The 15,719-nt window shown below is 24.9% G+C and overlaps 3 protein-coding genes across 6 annotated transcripts; 1 reads left to right on the top strand and 2 right to left on the bottom strand.

The window, feature by feature from the left end:
- Positions 1-143: 143 nt before the first annotated feature.
- Positions 144-1,696, bottom strand: LOC118439774 (immediate early response 3-interacting protein 1). The gene is made up of 3 exons (XM_035861859.2): positions 1,581-1,696; positions 1,269-1,370; positions 144-1,141 (listed from the first exon to the last, which is right to left on the bottom strand). The coding sequence occupies exons 1-3, from the start codon at positions 1,669-1,671 to the stop codon at positions 1,086-1,088; spliced, it is 249 nt and encodes an 82-aa protein (XP_035717752.1). The 5' UTR covers positions 1,672-1,696; the 3' UTR covers positions 144-1,085.
- A 2,058-nt stretch (positions 1,697-3,754) lies between these two features.
- On the bottom strand, positions 3,755-8,680 carry CoRest (REST corepressor). Of its 2 annotated transcripts, XM_035861330.2 has the most exons (10): positions 8,434-8,680; positions 7,878-7,946; positions 7,646-7,720; positions 7,360-7,574; positions 7,024-7,206; positions 6,039-6,149; positions 5,345-5,433; positions 4,901-5,075; positions 4,435-4,749; positions 3,755-4,345 (listed from the first exon to the last, which is right to left on the bottom strand). In XM_035861330.2, exons 1-10 carry the CDS (start codon positions 8,534-8,536, stop codon positions 4,262-4,264), a joined length of 1,419 nt encoding a protein of 472 aa, XP_035717223.1. In that variant the 5' UTR covers positions 8,537-8,680; the 3' UTR covers positions 3,755-4,261. The 2 variants fall into 2 exon arrangements, with proteins under 2 accessions (XP_035717223.1, XP_035717224.1); XM_035861331.2 differs by lacking the exon at positions 6,039-6,149.
- Positions 8,681-9,655: 975 nt separating this feature from the next.
- Positions 9,656-15,353, top strand: LOC118439790 (uncharacterized). Of its 3 annotated transcripts, none has more exons than XM_035861897.2 (13): positions 9,656-9,783; positions 10,447-10,645; positions 10,858-11,012; positions 11,101-11,174; positions 11,276-11,456; positions 11,684-11,775; positions 12,138-12,228; positions 12,309-12,483; positions 12,573-12,740; positions 12,844-13,145; positions 13,221-13,548; positions 13,615-13,716; positions 13,811-15,353. In XM_035861897.2, exons 2-13 carry the CDS (start codon positions 10,531-10,533, stop codon positions 14,113-14,115), a joined length of 2,088 nt encoding a protein of 695 aa, XP_035717790.1. In that variant the 5' UTR covers positions 9,656-9,783; positions 10,447-10,530; the 3' UTR covers positions 14,116-15,353. The 3 variants fall into 3 exon arrangements, with proteins under 3 accessions (XP_035717790.1, XP_085511045.1, XP_035717789.1); XM_085654919.1 differs by having other exon boundaries at positions 10,828-11,012; positions 13,027-13,145; XM_035861896.2 differs by having other exon boundaries at positions 10,828-11,012; positions 13,811-15,350.
- Positions 15,354-15,719: the final 366 nt, after the last annotated feature.

Raw genomic sequence — 15,719 nt, 5'->3', positions numbered from 1 at the left:
ACTGATCAAGAAAGAATGTTCTATTGCATTAATTAACAAAGTATAAAATTTTGTATATTCATTTATTCGATGATAACATTTATATTTCGTATAATTTAAAAAAAAATTTATGTTGAAAAATTTCATCTTCATAAATTACAAAAAAATTATATGCTAAAAATTTCAAATTTATAAGATAGATGATTCTACATCTTATACATTAAAATTTAATACATTATTTTAATTTAATTTTATAAAAAAACTAAGATATTTAAAGACGACGATTTCTTAACCATATTTTTAATAGCAATGTATAAGACGGTAAAAAGTAATATGTTCGTTTTATCTAAAGGAACATAATGTAAATGTAATGACCATTTCGATGTATCTAACATAAAGAATTTATATAAAGTCTACAAAAATAACAACATTTAAGCCAAAAATACAACGCGAACAATTTACGAAATATTGACATGATTTGCTTAACATATAAACAATAATTGGCATACTTAAAAAAGTGAAAGGAGATCTTACGAATTCGGCTATCATTCAGCTTCAAAAATTTTCCCACGGTACACCGAGATATCTCACTGATCTAATTTATCATAGCTTACAATATATCTTTTAACGAAGACACAGAAGTATCTAATTATATGGAGTATAAATAGACATTTGTTCATTCGAAAGTAAAATATATCGTAAAATTTCGCTATATATTTAGCTTGAATTAATATAACATATGGATGAAATCTTGAAAATTCAAATCATAGCTTATTTTGTTTCTGTTTGTATCTTTCATCACGGTGATCATTTATTTTTTTCTTTCCTGTGCATTAATTTATTTTGGTAATTTTATAAATATGTTTACACCTATTCTTACGTTTACAATAAAATGTATTTCTGTCTATTATGATGATTTAATTTTTAATGTAAAAAATAATATAGAAAGTAAACATATATATATATATATATATATATATATATATATATATATATATATATATATACATATATATATATATATGATTTGATTACATAAACAGCTGTGATGGCTAATTTTTAATTCAGCAATAACATTGAAGTAGCTGTATACATGATTTCTTTTTTCAACCGAGAACCATCTTCACAATTATTGTTAAAATATTAAGAGCTATTAATGGAACTGAAAATAAAATAAATAAATAAATATAAATATATATATATATATTATCAATATGTATATAAATATATATATATTAGTAATTATTAAAATAACTATCAATTATTCTATATAAAGTAATAAAGCACACCTTTCGCAACTGTTCTTACAGATCTAATAAGGTTTAACATCTGTGATTTAACTGTAGGTGGTTCACCAAATCCTTGTACGTTTTGCCATGAGGCCCATCCAACTATAAAAAAGATAAAGATATAACAAGTACTCCAAAATTAATTATAATAATAAAAAAAGTTAGAATACATATAATCTATTAATATATTTACATATACATGATTAATAATAATTATTTTATTACATTTACTACATTAGATTATAATGCCACTAAATTATCATAACTAAAATAATCTAACCTATAAAATAAAATATGACAAAGTTTACCTACTTTTAACAAGAAATCTTTCTTCGTTTAGCACACAAATAGCATTTAAACATAACAGAGTAGCTTCGTAAAGTGACCATAAAGTAAATGCCATTTTTATTGATCTATAAAAATACGAGTTTCAGAAATTTTTGGTCTCTATACTTACAGACATGAAACGTGTAATATATATATATACATATATGTACCTTGATCATTTCAATAGTTCATCTTCGTCACTTACTTCATAATCTTTAATAATCAATAAACAATCTAGTTGGATATTGTTTATTATTGATTATTTAAATTATTAATTACAACGTAAAAATTAATCAATTAAATCAATAATTTGTTTCCATCATATAATTAATTTTTAAAACGACTAAAAATATAACTATTAAATAATCAAAAAAACTATTATAAATTGAAATTGTAATAATTGACAGATTTATAGTACTGACACTAATTATAGACGAAATATAATAGAACTTGTAATAAATAGAAATAACAAAAATATTTTTTGTTCTAAGCCAATATGTAAAGTGAATCTTTTTAGTCGAATAAAATACATAGTTTATATTTAATAATGTTGAATAAATATATATCTGTACAACACTTACAGATATATAAACGTATATACATTTATAAGCTTATAATACTATAAATTTATATTTATATATACACTATACTACATTAATCACATAAGATGTTATTTAAAAAATATTTAATAATAAGAAATACATAAAATGCATTTATTTCTTTTTTTTAAATTTAACTTCTCCTGTTAATATATATATAATGTATAAATGATTTTAAAGATCTGCACATTCATGCGTAATCTAAAAAATTTACTTATAAGGAACATTTCTATTATTGCAATATATCTATATAAATATTTCTACAAAATTCTTATCAAAGCATATCATATTTATGCTGTTGAACTCTGTAATATACACTATAAAATAAAATGAAAAAGATTGAAATGAATAGCACACAGATGCATACTCAAAAATATAGCAAACTATTATACATTTAATAGCACAGAACCTTATTATAGAAATCTAAGTACATGCAAATACACTACTATTTTTCAAAATGTATTACATTGTCAAGTTTTCAGAATTATTTCTTATAATAAATTATTTCTTATAATAAATGATTAATGATTAATTAATGGAATTTGTTTTAAATATGTATTTTATAGATCTCTTTTATATATGAGTTTATATATGATTACAAAGTAATATTTTGAAAATACCTTTGCATGTATTAAAATTGTTTACAAATAAGATTTGTATTACTTTAACTGACTACAATTAGAGCGTCAAAAGATATTCAAATTACTAAAATGCTGTTATAGATAATGTTTAGTCTTTATATATAGCATTTAAAGATTACAGTCATTGTTTGATAATTTATTCAAATAAAAGCATATATTCACTGTACACTTGACACGTCTCTCTCATTGATATGTTCAATTATATTCCTTGATGAGGCTTGTCTGTAATTAATAACATTCAATACTACTAACAAAGCATATTTAATTAGTTATTTAAGAATGATTTCTTTTGCAAATGTATTTTGCAAATATGCATACTTTTTATGTATTATTATTACAAAGTGCATTAATATTAAAAATATTGATACTTGTTGAATAGGTTGTTAAATAATATAATTACAGATATTATTACAAATAAGTAAATGTGATTACAATATATAAAATTATTGCTAAATTATAATTACGATTAATTCTGTTAACGAAATCAGAAATATAAATCATTAGAATTTTATATTTCTATTATATATAATAAGTATATTGCGATTTTATAAAATTAATAATAAATCTGCCATTATAATGCAATGCGCATATTTTTTACAAGACCTTTTAAATTGTCTTAAGAAGTACATAATAAATGAATCTTCATAATCACTTTAAATAATTTAAAAATGATAATTCTATTTTTCAATTATTCTGTCATAATAAAAAAATACCTTTTGATATAATTTCAGTATTAAATAACAATCATTTCACAAAAAAAATTATTTACATAATTTCTCAATTAAAAATGAAATATTGTCATTAATATCTTTGTTGTTAATTTTGTTACTAATTTATATCATTCTTCTGTTTTATTCGGTATAAATTAAAAATTACTTCTAATGTAAAAAAAAGTGATTTATATAATTTTAATAATACCCTCGTATCTATAGCAAAATCAAACACACATATAGAAATACATTTTATGATAATTGTAATTTATATAATTTTTTTCATTGCATAACATATGTGTACTTATTAAAATTAATTTTATATCATATTGGCAGAGATCATAACTTTTTATATTTATTATGTTAATCTGAAGTATAATTCATTTTATGGTAATCTATACCAATAAAAACTTTTACAGATTGAAAAAATGAATTCATTCATTTATGAAATGTTTACGAATTAATAAAGTTTGCAAAGTCATAACATTTAAAATACCTTTGATTTAGTAACTGACCTGCAAATATATTTTTAATATTTGCATGTGTACAAATGTGCATATGTATATTCTTTTATATATGCACCTATAATTATTAACAAAAAGTACATGTAAAATCAAAAAATTAATCCAAACAAGTATCTTTTCTATGTATTAACGTCGACTTTCAGAAATTCTGAAATTAGCTTTGTCACATTTGGTATTTAGTAGAATCATTCGTTATTTTGCAGTTTGTCCTAAACCGCTTGATGTTTTCGCTTTTTGTGATGACTCTGCCACTTCATTTGGTTGGTCGACATCCATCTGTAACAAATATAAAGTTTTAACCACGTATATAAATCAACCAATAACTATATATAACCAATAACAATAATATAAGAAAAATATATTACCTTTTCTTCTTTATCATCATCAATTAGTATCGGACCATTCTCAGCTTCATATTCTTTTAGAACGGCATCTAAATTGTACCTTCGTCGATAATTTACAAAGAATGACCGTAAATGTGCTTCTGTTTTAGTACCAATTACATCAGCAATTGCTGAGAAATCTTTGCCGTATTTTCTAACTCCTTGAACAGCTAACAGTAGTTCATCATTCGTCCATCGTGCATTTATACGACTGGATACTTCTGGTGGTCGTAAATCATCTATTCCATCAGTTGTTTTACGTTTTAAAGCACTTACTTGTTGCTTGTTTGACTGTATCTGTTATTAAAAAAAATAGAAAAACAAATTTCAAGGCATTAGTTTGATAAGACCAATTTTAAATATCGATTTTTCAACAACAAAAATACATATAGAAAAAATGTATCCACACGATGTATTGTAATTATATTATTTTTATAAGGGGACATACTTGACGTTTTAGGCTAACAATCTCTGTGTCGATAGCTTGTAAGCTGTTGTTAGCTTGATTTGGTTGACCAGCCAATGCTGCCAAGTCATCATGATTTACAACCAATCCGCGAGGTGGTTTTCTTTTGTTTGTACGACCTGGCATAGAACTTAGAGGTCTTGCTACACCAGTACGCCTACATCATGAAGATAATAATATTGAAGGGAATATATTTTAACAGTATATGTGTAAAACGTAATAAGTATATTAATGACAAATTTATTCTAATCTGCACACAATATAAATAAATATAATATATATATAATCACGATAATCTATTTCGTATATATTCCTTTATAAGATTTTTCTATATAAAAGTTATATATCGTAAAGTGCCATATGACTGCATCAATTATTGCTTGCTATTATGCAGTGATATATTTATTTTTACTTGCATTCACTGACCTCCAGTGCAGATAGCAGCTATGACACGCGTGTCCCTTCGGAGTCGCACGTACACTATTGCAAGCGACGCCACAGTTGCTACACGAGCCCTACAACATATAATGCCCTTTTAAAAAACAAATTTTTATCATCTCCTATCACCCTTCCCTTTATCTATTCTTGAGTACATACATTAGCTTGTGACTGAGAGTTAAATAAGAATAAATGTATATAAATGAAGCTATTATAGTTTTGGCACAATTTCTAGTATTTAAAAAAGATATTCTTCTAAACTCTAAATCAAATTTTGTTGTTGTTAACAGTCACAAATCATTGTGTGTAATTGTACACTTATAATTCATAATGTATATTTTTTGTGTCCATGGAATGGAGACACAAAACATAAATACTATGACAAATATATCTTCTGATAATTTTGATTAAATGATTTTGATTATAAATTATGCTCAAAATACATATTCATAGATATTGTTGAACTTTTGAAATTTTTGTATTTACATCCTCAGTAAGGTTTCAGCCTATCAATTCTAAAGGGATAGATGCAATACAACATTTTGATATTTAATTTTGATCATGTCTCGTTAAATTCTTTGTGTGCAATACGATATAATATGTACTACAATATGAGACATAACATAGCAAAGATAATAAGCTGCTTATGCTATGAAAGCAGGGTAAGGTTTAGGCTGAGTACCTGAACCTGAGGGGCGTTTTCCGAGTCGGATGGGGCCTTAGCGTCAGTGCTTTGGCTTCCTGGCACAGCTTGGTTCTTTCCACGACGTATTCCGCGGTGGATCGTCCATTTCTGGAACGTTCCACATTTACGTTCATAAACGACTGAACGTTATTTTAAACCATAACTTAACGTTTATACGTCAAATAATGGATAAGCTTTTTGTAATGCATATAAGTATAGTTATATTATCGTACAGTGACACTTGATCGAAACAAGTACAGTTAAACTTTTTAAATATTTATATTTTCTTTAATTGTAAATATCCTATATGATCACATCTAATTCACTTCAATATAGAATTAAAATATTTATTTTTATGATCCTTCCAGGACACAAATTAGTTCTTTTTTTTTTGTTTTGTCCACGTAGAACAAGTAACGTGTGGATACATTTTTAGAGTATCTATTTTTAGCATTGCACATTTCAGCTAACAGCAAACAATATTCATAATACAGAAAATGTGCTACTTCAATTGCCTGCATTACGTAATATATCAAAAACAAAAACTAAAAATTCTTTAAATTGCATGTTTGTAGCAGTGTGTTGCATGCATAATGGTGCAAATATATTACTTATATATACTAATCATTAAGCTGATATTTTTGAATGTGTAAATTTACTTGCAACAATCGCTTACGTTTTACAAAATATAATACAGACTTTTGACTAAGTATAATCAGCAATTAATTTTATCAATAAACATAGTTTTATTAAGTGGTAAATATTTTCTGTTTCATAAATTTTCATTAATATAATTAATGTGTCATAAATATCTCACATTCAAAAAATCTATTATAAATTAGCAAAATTTCAATTGCTACATCACATAGAAATTACAATTACTTTTTAATTGAAAATGAATACAACTTAACTATTATACAAAACTTTAAGTTGTTTCTCTATGATTCATGCATTCATTCATTAAAAAAAAGATATATCTTACTTTTTCTTCAGATTCGCTGTCTGTATTTGAGCCTAACTCACTTCCATTCTCGCTGCCATTTTCTCCTTCTTTTCCACCACTTGTTAATTTTCTTGCCTGTCTATCCATCAATGATGTCCTAGTTCTTGTCTTTTTCCAACTATAGTAATATTTTACAAGACTGGCAATTGACTTATCAGGCAACTGGAAATTATTGAATACATTTTAATTTTATATAATTTAATTAATTTAATTTTTATTAGACTTAATTTTTTATAAAATAAATAAAAATTTTATTTTTTCAGTGTCAAATAAATTATTTTAACATTTCATCGTAAATTATATCACATAACTTACCATTTGTCGAATACGGTGAAAACTCTTCCCATGAAACTGAAATGCTTGTTCGAATAACACCTTATCTTCAACAGTCCACTCATCAGGAAATGGTGTAAAATTTGCTAAATCTAATACTGCACGTTCTAAATTATGTTTATGCCAAAATAACATTCCCAAAGCCTGCTCACCATTATACCCATATTTTTCTTTTGCTAATATTATATATTCATCCACTAAAAACAATACATTATAAAGTTATATTAAATAAAGATTATACTCTCTTAAAACAAACAATAACACTTACATTTTTGATCTGGTATATCAGTCGTAGGAGACCAAACCAGCAAGGCTCTATCAGGGCATTGATCTAGTCTGCGTTCTAAAATAGATTTTCAATATAAGATTTCTTTTCACTATACAAAGAAATATTATATGTAATAACAAATTTCAAACATCCAGTCAACATTAATTCTAATTAATGACATTTCATTAAAATATTAAATTATATATAATAAATTTTTCAGTTCTAAGTTTACCGTTGATAGGAACAAATTCTGGTACTATAACTTGGAAGTCTCTGCCAACACGTATTTTTTCAGCTGGAACTTTAAAATATATTTATTCTTAATTTTTGAAGATATGATAACAATATATATATATATATATATATATATATATATATATATATATATATATATATATATATATAAATTATGTTATTAATAAAAATTGCTCAATAATATATGTATATAAGAATGCAAATAAATACTAATAAAACTTCTAACTAAATCGAGGTGTTAAGATATTTATATTATATTACACATAAAAATCTTTTATAAGAAGTATAAAAATATTTTTGAATATAAATCATTTATGTACTCTTTTAATACTATTAAAACTATTTAAGACGAATTAAATGAAGCGCGCTGTTTAAAGATCCTTTACGATTTTCGTATTGGATCAATAAATGAGCAGATATAATTTTCGATGTGGACATCATATTTTTAAATTATATGTTTTTAATATATCACATTTATAAACATCCAACATCAGTGGTTTCAATGTATATTTTGTAATATGTAAAATGAATACCTCCGTCTTCTTCACTTGAAGATTCCGTCTGTCCATTAGGGCTGGGACCTCTTGATCTTCGACCATTTCTAACATTTTCTGAGTTGCGTTCTGCTAAAACCATTTTCACTTAAAGAATGTTCAAAGTTATAGCAAATAATTCAACTATAATTGATTTATTAAAACTTAATTCCGTTGAAACTTGAAATGCAAACCACAGCTTGCAGATACACGGTGCTCAGTAAAGTTTGTGATGTGCTCCGTGCTACCGTAGCGAAAGTAAAATGGCCGTTATTGCCAAATGATTTGATTGGTTCACGAATTATGCAGTAAAGATGGCAATCCATTCGATGAACAAATTTTTAAATTTATAGAATATTATTATTTCAGTTTAAAACATATTAATATAATATTTGTTTTAAATAATATAATGTTGTTATAAAAACTATATAAAACAAATGAATTTTATAGGTAAAAAATGAAATTAATTATGGAGAAGTGTCACATCTGAATACATTACATACATAAATATATAATACTAATAACAATATTTATGTATATAGTATTCATATATAAAATTTTGAAAATTAATTAATATAAATATTTTTTTAACATTATATGTGTTTTGTGCATTATAAATGATATGTGTGTATGTGCACGCGCGCATGTGTGGTGTGAGTATATTAACTGTAACATTTATTACAATATGGTTTATATCTTTTTTATATTTTCATTTGTGTATATGTATATATATATTATAAAATTTTAATTTTATTCATATATATATAAATATATCTGCTAATATATATGTATGTATACATATATAGTCCATATAAAAGATTTAGTAATTTGATTTTGGTATATAGTTTTTGTATAAAATAAATCTATTTCTTTCTATCTTCTTTTTAATTTTTGTTTATAAACTATTCCTTACATATATATTTAAAATAAATTTATTAATAAATAAAATTTTTTTAATAAATATAATTCATGATAGGCTACATCAAAATAGATAGAAGTAAAGTAAGAAGTATATTACTTCGATTCTCGTGTCTGCTGGTATATTGATGATGTCACTAGCTACGGTTGTACGAATTACACTTATGAATTTCTGGGTTGTAATGTTTGTTTCTTTGACGTAATTATGCAAGTTTTATTAAAAACTATACATTATGTATTTAAATGTAACTCGTATCTTACTTAATTTTATTACATTAAACATAATAAATATATATACGTATTATTATTATAAAATTTCATATAACCTCAATTAACGTGATTTAAGTTCTATCGCTTAGTGGCGCCACTATTCAGTCATCGCAGTCTTAAATAGACTTTGCCGTGTAAGGGTCTTTCGTCGTCAATTTTAACGTAAATATTACATTTATTAAGAATTATGTATTTATTTTAGCGTGAATAAGATTCAAATTAATGTATTTATTCTTATAGTCATTTGTCATACAGCGACACTCTATAATATTCACTACGTACTTGAGATCGGCATTAACCAAAAATGTCTCAATAAGTACTGTTATTAATGTTTATCACAGATTTACTATGATACGTTATCAGAATTATGAGCTATTTGGTTTTCACATACCATCATAATATCTTGTATTACGAAACAGTTTATAAATTTTTCAATATTTTGCAATGAATTTTTACAAAAAAGAAAGTGACATTTTTTTATCATAACAGTTGTTGCATATATTAATAACATTAAATTGAATATTATGTGCATATTTTCTTATTTTATATAATCAAAACTATTTTACATACGGGAAATAGTTTCCTATTTGTTATATATTAATATATTATTATGGTAAATGTATTAATATGTATTCGAAATATAAATTTAATTTAAATATAATGATGTTCTTATAGATACATTTAGGACTAAAAACTATTTATGCATTAAAGAAATATTATATACTTATGACAAATTTAAAATATTAAATTTTTGCTTTATAAAATAAAAGTAAAATTTATTTAGATTTGAATTTTTTGATCAACATATTCAATTTTTTATTACAGATGATCGAGTAAAATAAATTGATATTTAATTTGATAAGCGATTTTAAAAATCTTTCAAAGACTTATATAGCATATATATAAAATATGAAGGTAGTAGCATTATTAAGTGGCGGTAAAGACTCTTGTTTTAATATGATGCAATGTATTGCTGCTGGTCATGATGTTGTAGCTATAGCTAATTTATACCCTGTTGGAAAAGGTAATACATATGTTAATATTACAGAAAATAATGAAAAAAATAAAAGATATCAATGAAGAAAAAAATAATATAATATTATATAATATTTAATTTTATTAAGTAATATAATATTTGTGATAATTATTTTAAAACCATTATTAAAATATTTTATACATTAATAAAAATATGCAATTTGTTTTCAGATGAATTAGATTCTTTTATGTTTCAAACAGTAGGACATCAAGGTGTTGATTATATTGCTGAAGCTATGGGTTTACCAATATATCGTGAACCAACGTTTGGTAGATCAAAAATGCAAGAAAAGTTTTATTATCCAACTGAAGATGATGAAGTTGAAGATCTCTTTCGGCTTTTAAATAAAGTAAAAGTAAGTAAATCTTTTAAGATAATATTTTTATTTCTAAATGTATTGATTATATCTTTGTACATGAATATATTATATATTGTTTTTGCAGAAACAAGAAAATATAGAAGGTGTGTCCAGCGGAGCTGTTCTTAGTGATTATCAGCGAATTCGTGTGGAAAATGTGTAATTATTGAATACCAATACTGTTAAATTCCAAATAACTTTCATTATAATTTATAATGTTATATAAAAAACTGATAATGATAATGAAAATAAATTATTAGGTGTAGCCGTCTAGGACTTATTTCTCTATCATACTTATGGCGACGAGAACAAGAGGATTTGTTAAAAGAGATGATAGAAAATTCAATAAATGCAGTTATAATCAAAGTGGCAGCTTTAGGTCTGGAGCCAAGACATTTGGGTAAATCTATCTTGGAATTGCAATCTCACTTTGCCAAAATAGTGAGTTTAGTATCTCAGTAATTAATTAATGCTAACAATTTCTAATTAATTTACTTATTAATTTTAAGTAGATTAAGTAGTTTAAGTAGATTAAGTTGGATTTAGTTCAACATTTTACATGTAATACTTATTATAATTGTGTATATATATTAGAAATTAAGTAGTTTTTAAATATATAAATTAAGAATTAAATTAGAATTGTTTTTTTAATTAATTTATAATTGCAGAAAGAAAAGTATGGTGTGAATGTATGTGGGGAAGGAGGAGAATATGAAACTTTTACATTGGACTGTCCATTATTTAGCAAAAGTATCATAATGTAAGTATTATATGAATACATACTATAATATATATAATCTATATATTATAATCTCAATTATCTTTGTTGTATCTGTTTACAAAATATTTATGCTAAAAATATATTTTTTTCTAATGGAATTCAATTTTTTTATGAGTACAAAAGTTAATGATCTTAATCATTGAATATAAACATAAAACATCCTAAATGTTTTAAATTTGTAGTAATCGGAATTATCAGACAAAAAATCTTTCAATAAATGTGTAAAAAGTTGATAAAGATAATGGAGGTTATAAAATTAAATGTATTTCTATATATAGTTTTTAATTATATTATATAGATTTTAACAATCTATCATGTAAATAAAACTTTCTTCATAATAGAGATAAATATGAAAGTGTAGTACATTCAAATGATGATATAGCACCTGTTGGATATCTTAATTTTAAGAAAATACATCTACGAGATAAAAATGTAAGTTAAAGAATACTTTAAATATTTGTATATTAAGACTGAAATAGTTTGGTGATTTAAATAAATGAGGAAATTTACAGAATGGTTTAGACATGTTATCACTACGAGAGCGCCTTAAAACTGTTTCGGTTAAAACTCCATATGATTACATTTCTGAAGTTGTTGGACCAGAATTGCAAGATGGGTGTAATTTATCTGAAGACGAAACTGACGAACAAGCATGTGACGAACATAATATGAAGGCTTCTAATTCTGGTAGAATTATTTATAATGTATAGCTGATTCAATAATTCTTTTTATTACATATGATATAATTATAATATGTATATACACACACATTGTAGGCCATTTTAATCCCCCAAGTCCAGTACAAGTCTTATATGAAGAAGAGGATTATCCAGACATACCAGTTATTAACAAAAATCAAACAGGTTGGTTTTGGTTTGGTGGTATAGCAGGAAAACAGTCAGACGCAACATCTGCAATGAAAGAAGCTCTGGAAAAATTAAGCAGTAGGTAAAATTTACGATTTTTTGAATATTTTCTTTTGCTATCTTTAGTTTTACGTAATATTTCATAATTTTTTTGAACATTTTAAATATGCTAAATACTTAGGTCTAGTCAAAAAAGAAAATCTTCAAATATCTGATATTGTTGCTGTAACATTATATATAAAGGATATGACAAATTATGCCTCTATAAATGAAGTATACACATCTTGGTTGAACAAAACAAATCCACCAGTTCGTGTATGCATAGAATGTCCATTAAATATACATGTTATACTTGATGCTATAGCTTATAAAGAGATACAAGACTGTAGTGATAAAAAGATACATAAACGGCATACAATGCATGTTCAAAGTATTAGCCATTGGGCTCCTGCTAATATTGGTCCTTATTCTCAAGCTGTTCGCGTAAGTATATTTCTTATAAAAGTAAAACATGGTTAATGTATTAAAATAAGCTTTTTTCACGAAAATGGTCATCAGGTGGGTGATATCATATCAGTTGCTGGACAAATACCTTTGGTGCCTGGTAGTATGACTCTTCTTGACTTGAATATAAAAAGGCAGTGTCGTCTGACATTAAGGCATATAGATCGCATTGTTAAAGCTATGGATGCAAATACGCAGCTTAGAGATATTGTACAGGGAATTTGTTTTTTAACTCATCCGAGTTATATACCAGATGCGCGTAAAGAATGGGAAAAACGAACTAATAATGCAATTGTAGATTATATTGTTGTTCCACATCTCCCACGAGATGCTCAAGTTGAATGGTGTGTGTGGGCACATAGGGATAATAATAGATTTGAGTGTAAGTAAAACAAAAGTTTGTAACAAGAAGATAAATGTTTAAATTATATTTTTACTTAAATTATAGACGAAGAAACAGGAAAATGTGTTGGTAATTTTAAAGTTGCTATAAGGCGAAGATGGAATTATGAAAATAATGTTTCTGCAATTGTGTGCTACTTATCAACAGGTATTGTGAAAGATTATAATCATATATCATAATGATAAAATATTTTATTCATATTATAATAAAAGTTTTTACATTACTTTTAATTTATGGAAAGGTTCATCCAATTCTACTGGCAATTTAGCAGCAGAGACAAACTTGCTTTCTACGGAATTGACTACAGCAGAATTAACAGAAGCATTCGAATATCTTTTATGTAAATTAACAAAAGGGACACAAACTATTAATCCTACATGTAATTTGCGAATTTTTTACAAAGTTGGTTCCTCACCTGGTCCAAATTTTGTTCATAATGTTTTGTCACAATTTTCAACGCGAAATTTGGTTAGCACTATTATACCAGCAACTCATCTTCATAATTTTAGTACTTTCTTATCTATATGTGGTATTAGGCATGAGTAAATCTTCTCGGCACTCTATATCGTCAATTAATTGTGAAAATTAAGATACATGTTTAGATTAAATGCTACCAAAGACCTGAATTTGGAACTTTTACAGGAATTTCTTTGTCACTTAAGTTTTCATTTATCAAGAAAATGAAATTATTAAATCAAACTGAAACAAAGAAAATGAGGTCATTGGCAATTGTATAGATTTTTGCTACTATGTTATATATTGTTGATGCTGATTAATTTTACACTACCAATATAATTTATATAAGTAAAATTATTTTCATTTTATAAAACATTTCTTTATCTTTTAGTCATTTTTTCAATCAATATCTGGCAACAATTAATGCTATCTAATATTCTGGCTAGTCAACGGGATAAAGTGCAATTTTTAACTGAACATATCCCGTTAGTGTAAGTGTTCTAAACGATGCAATGCATATTATGTAAATTTGTAATTTTATTCATGTGCCATGTCTCGATTTTTGTGGAAGGTGTTTTTTTATTTTCGCTATGTGCGGAGTGTTATATGTGTGAATTTTGCAAAAAAAAATTATTAAAATACGCATATCCATTTTGCAGTAAACTCGAAATTAACAAATTAAAAAAACAATATATATTAGAAATATTTAAGAAGGCTATTTCGCCTGTTTTATTAATTTAAGTAATATATAGTTTTGTTTTTAATATTGAAATAGAAATGCACGAAGCAGCATGTAATTACAATTATGTCAGAAATGTACTCTACTCTGAATATGCTGCCTGAACTGCTTCCAGCATATTATCAGCAGGTGTTTATAATATAAAGATGAAACTTTTATCTTATGAATATTATGTAATATATATTACTCATGAAAAGTATTGAACAGATTTGCAATATATGACTACATAATAATTATGTTTCAAGGGCATAATATTGTACAGAGATACAAAACATTGAAGTAAAAATCACAACTGTATGTATTGTTATGCAACGATATATCAAAGTGTATATTTTGCGACTCAGACACTCTTTGAATGGTTTTTACCATCATCTTTGATTTGATTTGTACATATTGCAAAATAGTATAAGATATCCTTGTAATCTATTGTAACATAAAATTAGTTTCAATTGAAAACATCAGTTATTGATTATAAAGTATATAAATATAAAGTATACAAATCTTTTCATAGAGAAAAAACTCGGAACATCATTTACAACATGGATATTATATTATAAATATGTAAAAAAGAATGTTTACATACATTCAATACTTGCAACATAATACTAACTCAAGGTTACTGCAAAAGGAAAATAAAGAAAATGATATATATTTTTAAAAAAATGTATATAATTTACCATCGTGATATAGTTTCCTTTTCCCATTTATAAAAGATAATTTCACTTCTAACAATTTTGCTATTAAATAATATAGGTATTAATGATTACAATATTAACTTGATTCTTTGTAATAAACATATGTATTTATCAATTAACATAAAATAACAAAATTATAATGATGTATCTCACAATAGCACCTTATAATTTCAAAATTAAAATGCTGATATTGCATATTAGAAAACTAAGTTTCATGACTACATACAATCTATGAAAATTAATTTTTAATAATATAATTT

The sequence above is a fragment of the Vespa mandarinia genome, chromosome 2 (assembly GCF_050613455.1).
Source record: "Vespa mandarinia isolate Hongniang chromosome 2, ASM5061345v1, whole genome shotgun sequence".
NCBI lineage: Eukaryota > Metazoa > Arthropoda > Insecta > Hymenoptera > Vespidae > Vespa > Vespa mandarinia.
The sequence above is the reverse complement of the archived record's forward strand: the minus strand, read 5'-3'. Positions and strand labels throughout refer to the sequence as shown.

What these genes read in the sequence shown, in the direction of transcription:
- CoRest (XM_035861330.2), bottom strand. Translation starts at nt 8,536, where the DNA reads ATGGTTTTAGCAGAACGCAACTCAGAAAATGTTAGAAATGGTCGAAGA. An exon ending in AGAATTTGTTCCTATCAACG is followed by an intron (nt 7,721 to 7,877) that starts GTAAACTTAGAA and finishes AATCTATTTTAG; the next exon opens with AACGCAGACTAGATCAATGC. An exon ending in AAAACGCCCCTCAGGTTCAG is followed by an intron (nt 5,434 to 6,038) that starts GTACTCAGCCTA and finishes TATATGTTGTAG; the next exon opens with GGCTCGTGTAGCAACTGTGG.
- LOC118439774 (XM_035861859.2), bottom strand. Translation starts at nt 1,671, where the DNA reads ATGGCATTTACTTTATGGTCACTTTACGAAGCTACTCTGTTATGTTTA. An exon ending in AGAAAGATTTCTTGTTAAAA is followed by an intron (nt 1,371 to 1,580) that starts GTAGGTAAACTT and finishes TCTTTTTTATAG; the next exon opens with TTGGATGGGCCTCATGGCAA. An exon ending in TGTAAGAACAGTTGCGAAAG is followed by an intron (nt 1,142 to 1,268) that starts GTGTGCTTTATT and finishes TTTTATTTTCAG; the next exon opens with TTCCATTAATAGCTCTTAAT.
- LOC118439790 (XM_035861896.2), top strand. Translation starts at nt 10,531, where the DNA reads ATGAAGGTAGTAGCATTATTAAGTGGCGGTAAAGACTCTTGTTTTAAT. An exon ending in TACATCTACGAGATAAAAAT is followed by an intron (nt 12,229 to 12,308) that starts GTAAGTTAAAGA and finishes GGAAATTTACAG; the next exon opens with AATGGTTTAGACATGTTATC. An exon ending in CTTATTCTCAAGCTGTTCGC is followed by an intron (nt 13,146 to 13,220) that starts GTAAGTATATTT and finishes AATGGTCATCAG; the next exon opens with GTGGGTGATATCATATCAGT.